Source organism: Lottia gigantea (genome assembly GCF_000327385.1).
Source record: "Lottia gigantea unplaced genomic scaffold LOTGIsca_77, whole genome shotgun sequence".
Lineage (NCBI taxonomy): Eukaryota > Metazoa > Mollusca > Gastropoda > Lottiidae > Lottia > Lottia gigantea.
The window spans coordinates 624,293-633,204 of record NW_008710566.1 but is presented as its reverse complement, the minus strand read 5'-3'; the positions used below and the strand labels follow the sequence as shown (position 1 = coordinate 633,204).

The window sequence follows — 8,912 nt, the reverse complement described above, 5'->3', positions numbered from 1 at the left end:
TGCACAGCCTGTAGCACATGGGGCCTCGGTTTATTGTCCCATCCGAACGACTAGAGGCTTTTTCCATGTCAGCCCCTCTTACCTGCATCACTGACAGGGGGAAACCGGGTTGAAAAATCCGAAGGTATTATCTCGACCTATGCCAGGATTGAACCCTGGACCAGGTTAGCGAGCAAGCGTCTAACTCACTGAGCCACCGCAGCTCCCTAAGACAATGTAGAGGGCAGTGAAACATCCCAAGGCAAGAACAAGTGAAGATGAAAATTGCTGAAAGTGGATAACTTACAGACTCTCAAGAGAACTTTCCACGGGGCCGATTGATTGAACATTCAGGATTTTTAGAATCAAGTTTGTTCAATCCATAAATTTCAATCATGCAGAACTCATCAATCAAGCATCTACCAATGAGAAGCGGATGGTAAATATTCAAGATTTTGGGGCAAGGGCAATAACTCTGCTTCTAATGGTCGAAAATAGCTCAAATTCGAACTTGATCTTCGTTTTATGAATATGTATACACATACCGAATTTCATTTGATTCCATCAAAAAATCTAGTTTTTAAAGCGTTTACAAGCAAATGTCTGACGGACGGACCGACTGACAGAGAGGGGTGCCGACAATATACGTCCACATAGAGAGATAAAAATCGGATGGCAAAAAGCTTTTCCGATTTTAGTCCGATTTCACCAGTATCCTTCTTTAACATTAACGTTTTGTCATATCAAATAGATATGATGTTATTTAATACTCACTTGTCGCCATTGACGTCAACTGCCAGTAAAGAATAACCAAACGCAGCGAAATCTTTCTGTCCTTTAAATTTCTGTGTCTCCACATAACGTAGACTACCATCTGGAGAACTCTTGGTGAAGAAAATTACCTCCCCTGTTAGCTGAGAGCGTGGAGCTCCAGACACATAATATCTTTCTAATGTTTTGTCAAAAATACCAGATGTGACGGAATAACCTGAAATTTTTAAAAATTTGATTCAGAAATGAAATAACATGACAATGCTTTGAATAATTAATGAAAAATTTCCAGTTAAAGAATTGATGCTTATTTTTATAGAATATCTCTTACCACTCTGTATGTTTGTAAACATTCCTTTTATACCCCTTTTACACTAGGCCCCGATAAAGAGAGCCTGGCCCAGATTGGTGCCTGGCTCCGATCAAAACGTCGTCCTGTGATCTGGGCCAGGCCCACTTTAAACGGAAATAAGCGTGCGCTCTCTAATTAAAAAGATTGTAGATTTATAATGGCCGCCGATACGGAAGTTGTAAACCCTGCACATGCGCAGAAGAATGTTTAAACGGAGCCAGGCACGCATTCGTTTTATTCTAGTAAAATTGAAGTGGGCCAGGCACCGATCCGGACCTGGCCTACCTCTTATTGCGGTGCCAGGCTCTGATTAAATTGGCTCGCTTTATTCCGTTTACACTAGTAAAATAGAAGTGGGCGAGGCACCAATCAGGGCCTGGACCTTTATCGGAGCAGAGAGTAAATATTCCTTTTAGAGAGTCTCCATAGCTTAAATTATTCATATGTTTGTCAATTTGGCAAGCCTTCCAGAGGATAACTGTAATTAATGTTTATTACGTATTAAGGTTTGTCAACTCCATATTCCTTTCGAAGAGTCCACAAAATTAATAGTTTTTAACTCAACATCTCTTTCAGAGAGTCTACATTGTTAATAATGTTCTTTTGGTATCTGGGTTTGTCAACTCAACATCCCATCAAAGGAGTCTACATAGCTAATATAACATTGGCTTGAGGCAAGTCTCGCAAGCGAATACACCCACCAGCAGCTTGATAAAGAGCTAAATGTGAACTGTAAACAAACTCTATATCGTAGCCTGTAGTGTGAAATCAGAGTTTTAAGCGATATCTCTAAAGAAAATCAACTGATTCTCACCAAATTCAATAGTGCACATCTTCATAATGATATTGACACACATACAAAAAATCAAAAGAATCTATAGAGAATTGTAGGCTGTAGAGTGAGCACAAGGTAAATCTACATACCTTTCATAGAGTTCACAAAGCTAATAATTACATACCTAGATAAGCGTAGATGTCTACAGGTGGTTCTTGTGAACCAGCAGATCCATCAGCCACTGGTACTGGAGATTTGTACCAAGTTTTATCAGCACCCAACTGTTCACTTATATTAGATCTGAACACCACACCTGAAATTAAAGAGGGGTTCCCTTATTAAATGCTAATACTTATATGAATAGAAAGTAGAGGTGTTCTAATGACTTGGAAAAATACCAGTTTATCTCACATGTCCATAATTAATTCATAATTAGCTAAATTAGAAGAGAATTACCAGCAGAATTCCAATGAATGACCGATCAAGGTCAAAATGTCTTTTTTGTTTATCCAGACTGTATATACATGGTCATTTATGATTGGTTAAAACTCTTAATTATATGCAATAAGAACATAATGATATGATTAAGAATACACGATAATTCATTAGAAACACCAATTAATCTAATAGTTTGCTTAATTTGACACTAAAAAATAAGGAAACCCATCTTTAAATAAAATGGATTTTTACACCCTAGTCTTCTCTTCCTTACTTATATAAGGAGGTTTACATCTCATTGCTCTTTATTCTATATAATCATATTAAACTTCCTTCTAATGTGATCCTAACTCAGACTTAAACAACTTAATCTCTTTTACAATTTAAATAAATTGTGTACAAACCTCTCCAATAGATAGAACCAGGAGCCCCTATCACTAAACCATCATCCTGAAATATCATAACATATCTTTAAAAAACGACTGGACAACTGGTTTTAGAAATAAAAATTAATTATTCAGTGGGTAACTTCACTTGTCAAGTATGATCAAAAGTAAGTCAACTAACAATTTGAGTTCGGAATACAATCAACAAGAATTAACCTCCATTGCCGAATAAATGGAATTGAAATTACGAGTCAAGTATAATGTGGGCATCTACCGTATATATTTCCGAATATACTGCACAGTTTTCTACCCCAAAATGGGCCCCTGACAGAATGGGTGCGCACTATACACAATGAAATAAATTTTGAGTTTTTTTCCCCTTCGAAAATCCTGCGAATCGATGTTGAGGATCCGCCATTTTGTCTTCCTTCAATGCCATCGTTTTGGGATTTATATTAACTCATTAGACTTTAATGTATTTTGTAAATATTTTGTATTAATATATCATGGGTGACCGCTTGAAACCTCGTATATGCCATATTTGGTTTATATTTTCAAAGAATGAAAACCACGTATAGCGGTAAAAAAAATAATAAAAAAGATTGTAACAAAATACGCGTACAAATAGTTTTTTGCATTTTTCTCCAAAAGTATTTCCGCGTCATATATCATTATACGAGGTGTCAAGCGGTCACCCACAATATTTAAAATTACTAGACTGAAATAGGTATATTAATGTGTTAATTTAACGCAAGTAATCCCATAAAGAGAGACGTTCTGCAGCGGTTACAAAATGTTATCAGGTATTGCATGCATTTGAATAGCTTACCAGATATACAGGGTTTTAATATTATCCTTCGTTAAAAAGATATGTTTGTACCTGAGTGAGCATACTGCTAACACCAGACTGACACAAGCCAAACTGTTCATGATCGTGGCTGTCTGGTCTACCCATACAGGGTCTCCACGGTGCCTGGAAATCTAGCCCCTGATACAGTGTATAACATACCCCTATACCATTGTTGGTATGTTTATATCGATGACCACACGTCTGAAATGAAAAATAGGAAAATAATATCAATATTGTGGTCTGAAAATTAACAAATTTGTATCAAGAGTTATCTCCCTTGGAAGAGTTGTGAAGATTGCCTGTAAAATTATGAAAATAATAACCTCGATTATGCAGTCCCTTTGTCTACGTACAGCAAGAACATAAAAGAAAATTTTGCCCTTCAATTTCTTGTACAGGCCTAGGTACCTACCAAAACATTTTTGCCCTTGCCCTGACTTTGTAAAACAACACCCAGCCATTGATCATCCATTTCTTCATCTTGAGTTGGTGGCACATCTACAATAGAGACAATTTCAGAGAAATAACAATATAAAATAAAATGGAGTTTTACTTCCTACAATATGCTAAGGAGGGTCTGTAGCACATTCAGTAAGAGTGTTAAAATTTGATGCCATATTGCTTAGTAGTCATGGGTTCCAGTTTCTGTCAGAATATTTAAGTGTTATGATCACAAATGTTAATCCAATGGTAAATATGTAGGTCTACTGGTCAATGCCAAGAGGTTTGTTCAAAGAACAGCTGGCCTTGTAGTCCTTTTTCATTATAGTCAAGCTATTTGTAAATGGATGTGGATGATGCAACAAAGACTACAAAGATACTAGTCCAGCTGGTAGTAGTGGCTGAACAACCATTAGGCCTGGTTGAACCATTAGGTCTCAACTTTTAAGGGGGCCCCTTACCCTAGAAAAAATTCAGCAGAGAATATGTTAAAAAAAAATTCCTGGTGGAGGGGCACTAACTTACGTCCATGGGCTCTAACTCATCTAGTTGAACCACTGGCTGGTAGACAGAATCATCCAGATCATATAAAATTATAGAATTAACTTACTGAAAGGGTCATCAGACAACCTAATGCAGTCGTCTTCAAGAGTTGTACCAGACGGGCATCTAAAAATAGCACCACCACGTTTCACTTTAATTTCTGGTACGTCAGCTTTAGGTGCTCCGACCAATAATCTGAAAATATAGAGGAGATAGTATAAATTGGGAGTTTTACACCCTTCTTTTCCACAGCTTCTTGAAAAATAATTTTATGTCCTACTGATGTGTTTTGGATACTTTTAATCTAAATTCTTTAGATGAAAAATGGTTTAAGATTGTTTGTAATTTTTTTTCAGTCAGACATCATTCTGTGGTTCCTGCAATTCCACTAAAACTAGGTATTTGATTACGTCACCAATCATGAAAGGCCTTATGTGATGAAACATACAGTGACATCATCAAACATTAAGTTTTTTTAGAGGAATGGCAAGAACCACAGGCGTCTGACTGGAAATTGGAATGGTGCAAATTGATGATATCAGTGTCCCGATTCACATGAAATTTGAGAAAACCTCTTAACAATCCCTTTTAACTCAACACATGTTGTTTTTAAGCTGATGTTCAAATTAAAGTGATACTACGTCTTAGAATAAACATAAAATTTAAGAATTTTAAACTTGGCCAATAAGAGCCAGTAGATATACCTGGTGTCATAAATAACATAACAGGATCCTTATATAATCCGATAAATCTAAAAAACTTAATAAAAATACCATTAACTATTAAATATTATGATTAAGCGTTTTTCAATAATTACTTAGTTTTATGAATTTTCCAATTTTCTAGATTTTACAGGGATTCTGTTGTAACTTTATGACACCAGGTAAGTTCACTGATGAATATATACTCATATTGACCATACTTGAGAATGAAATTTGATGTTCATTCTAAGACGTAGTATTACTTTAACATAGAATTAATGAGTAAAATTTGATGTACTGACAATATTGGGAGAACATTACAGTAATTGACTATACAAATTAGAAGCTTGTCAGTCAATCTAGCAATTTGTTCGGCTATATTTTATCTGTAGGTTTAGTAACTAATAGCTATCCTATTATTACCCTTCAAATTATTAGACAAACAATTGCTCTGGGAGAATGGCGCCAGATTTATCTGCTAATCATTCCTGGAAATAGATCCATTTTATCAGTCACAGAAAAAACACATTTGTTTCTTATCATTAAAGAGTTGTTGATAAGGCTTTATTTGCCGGTTATGTCCACTTAAAGATCTAAAAAAAAGAAGCTAGAGGTGTTATATGACCAGTAATGGTGTATTGCATATATTTACCAGTCATAGTGCTGGGCGATATTTATATTGTTAATAATATGGCCTGATTAATCATGTAAACTACATAATTTTAACAAGTAACTTAATAGTTGAAACAGATGGTTTTTTTCATGATATTAAAGACTGGGGTGTTTTTAGAAATATTTATTGTTTTATGTTACATTTAAAATTTCTAGATCATAATTTTCTTTCAAAAACTAGTAAAAAACAAACTTAAAAGATAGTGGACCACAGCCATTATATACGCCCACGCAGATTGTAAATATGGCAATAACTCTGCTTCTAACGGTCCAAAATAGCTCAAATTCGAACATGATCTTCGTTTTATGAGTATGTATACACATACCGAATTTCATTTGATTCCATAAAAAAATCTACGTCTGACAATATACGTCCCCATAGAGAGATGTGGGCGTATAAAAATATCGTGATAGATACCCATATCGTGATATATTAATGCTTAATATCGTGATATCAACTTGAACTAATATCGCCCAGCCTTAACCAGCCATGTCTTGTTATAGCGCAAGAAGAGTGATCTAAGAAATTCTATATACATAGAAATGTTGTTTTGCTGTTTTTACAAGTCATATCTACTTCGAGAGGTAAAATAGCGCTATAAGTGTCAATAATCATCCTGTAAGTCTCAAGCCATGTCAAAGTAGGAGAGCTAAAATAGAGCTTGAGGACTAGTTTCTCCATGAACAGGGTTGTTGTTCTGCCAGTCAGGTCTTTTTAAGGATCTAACTTATCGCTAGGTTGTTTTTTTCTCATAGAATTCCACTAAATATCACAAAACGCTTTAGGGGGCTGTGTTTTTTTCACAACAATCAACAGTTTTAGTTGGTTAGTCCTTTGTAAGGGTGAAAAAAAGTCAAGTGGAGCTTATGTTTAAAATAAATGAACAGTTGTAAACTGATACAGAACAGTGGGGAGACCTGACCTAGTTTGTCTATCTAAATGAAGGTGTGCTTTTGAATCAAGTCAGAAATAGTCAAATGGCACTAGTTTTAACTTAATGAACGAATGAAGAAATGAATGAATAAATAAAAGAATGAATGAATAAAAGAATGAATGAATGAATAAAAGAATGAATGAATGAATAAAAGAAAGAATGAATGAATAAAAGAATGAATGAATGAATAAAAGAATGAATGAACGAATAAAGAAAAGAATGAATAAATGAATAAAAGAAAGAATGAATGAAACAATGAATGAATGAACAAATAAAGAAATGAATGAATGAATGAATAAATGAATGAATGAATAATTGAATGAAAGAATGAATAAAAGTTGTAAACTGATATATAGATAATGGTAGTTAGGTTTGACCTTGTTAAGATATCTGATACTTTAAGGTGTGCTCCAGGGATGTTGATGATTTGCCTGTCATGGATGATTTATGTCTATAAGTGTCATAGCATTTATCAGTCAAGTGGAACTATATGCTTTCCTGTTTTCTGTAAGTCAATTTAATGCCCCTGCTAAGTTGTGTGTTAACCTTTTAGATACTTACTTCGCAACTTTTTAAAATATTTTCCAGGGGGGTGGAGGAGCTCCTAGTGGTGGGGTCCCATGGACTTGGTTCAACCAGTCTCTATGATAGTTGGGAGCCGCCGTGGCTCAGTGAGTTAGATGCTTGCTCGCTAACCTGAAGGTCCAGGGTTCAATCCCGGCATAGGTGGAGATAAAACCTTCGGATTTTTCAACCTGATTTCCCCCTGTCAGTGATGTAGGTAAGAGGGGCCGACATGGAAAAAGTGTCTAGTCGTTCGGATGGGACAATAAACCGAGGCCCCGTGTGCTACAGGCTGTGCACGTTAAAGATCCCTCGACAGTTGGAAATCGAAAAAGAGCAGGCTAATTCCCCTCATGGCACCCTGCATGGCGTTGTCCGTCTTCATTAGCCCACATGGTGCAGAAGAGTAGGATGTAAAACTCCCTTCATTTCATTTTCTATGACACTTATAGTAGTACATTCAAAGTGTAAGTGTGTAGTACTATAAATGATGACATGATCCTATCCTATTAAACAGGTCATCTAAACCATCCTATACTTATAATATGATAGTTATATTATAAACAATACATTCTTTACCACATGTATAGCATTCTTTACATTGCTCTTCTGGTGTCATTTTCATTTGTGATATTAGTGAAGCATTTAGGCAACGTACTTCTCTTCTAGTATCATGTTTAACAAAGATATTTGTGAAGCAACGTAATTCTCTTCTAATATCATGCTTAACAAAGATATTTGTGAAGCATTTAGGCAACATAATACTCTTCCAGTATCATGTTTAAAGAAAGAAAGAAAGAAAGAAAGAGAGAAAGAAAGAAAGAGAGAAAAAAAGAAAGAAAGAAAAAAGGAAAGAGAGAACTATATTTTACACAGATAACAATTGAAGTTCACAAACGATCCTTCTTCCAGCTGGTCCTGCACCAAACATCTACCATTGATCTTTCATGCAATTATCTCTACCCATTAACTAACAGCTCAGTCGACAGGAAATTACAAGTGAAGATGACTTATTCCAGGTCATCAGACTTTCACACGCTGACAGCGATTAGAACCCATATCCGCTATTTTGTTCAAAACAGTTATGCAAATGTTAAAAACCAAGAACACAATCATGCTCTAGCTTAGAAAGGATCCTAAGTCAAATATGTTATCCTTGTAAAATATAGTTTTCTATTTCCTTCTATCATTGGCCAGTAATATTGATACAGTAAATTCCTAGACCATGTAAAATCTTGTTAAACACGATTCAGTGGACATTAATAGTATTTTATTATACTACAGCACTACAATAGGTCCTTAAACACTCTTACTACTGGTCAAAGGTCAACACACTAGTTCTAGGTCAAAGGTCAACATTGGTCAGTCTATTTTAAATTCATTTCTCTTACAAGATTATATTGGCTTAACAGTTTTTTTCAGATTTCTGTTAATTCTATAATTCCAAAAAATATTCGTAGTGGTTGGCATTTTCCACATAGAAACACCCCCCCTCCCTCACAGAA

The 8,912-nt window shown here is 35.3% G+C and overlaps 2 protein-coding genes across 2 annotated transcripts in view; both read right to left on the bottom strand.

Annotated features, from left to right (window-relative positions):
• LOTGIDRAFT_168627 (hypothetical protein) overlaps positions 1-88 on the bottom strand; it is a gene marked incomplete at both ends in the record, with an annotated part of 17,229 nt that extends 17,141 nt beyond the window's left edge. The window contains one exon of the mRNA XM_009066512.1: positions 83-88. Coding sequence (XP_009064760.1) covers positions 83-88 — 6 coding nt within the window. The remainder of the gene's footprint in view (positions 1-82) is intronic.
• Positions 89-749: 661 nt separating this feature from the next.
• Positions 750-8,130, bottom strand: LOTGIDRAFT_168626 (hypothetical protein; the record flags this gene model as incomplete). The annotated part of the gene is made up of 7 exons (XM_009066511.1): positions 750-967; positions 2,062-2,190; positions 2,720-2,765; positions 3,582-3,752; positions 3,964-4,049; positions 4,603-4,730; positions 8,066-8,130. 7 exons carry the CDS (start codon positions 8,128-8,130, stop codon positions 750-752), a joined length of 843 nt encoding a protein of 280 aa, XP_009064759.1.
• Positions 8,131-8,912: the final 782 nt, after the last annotated feature.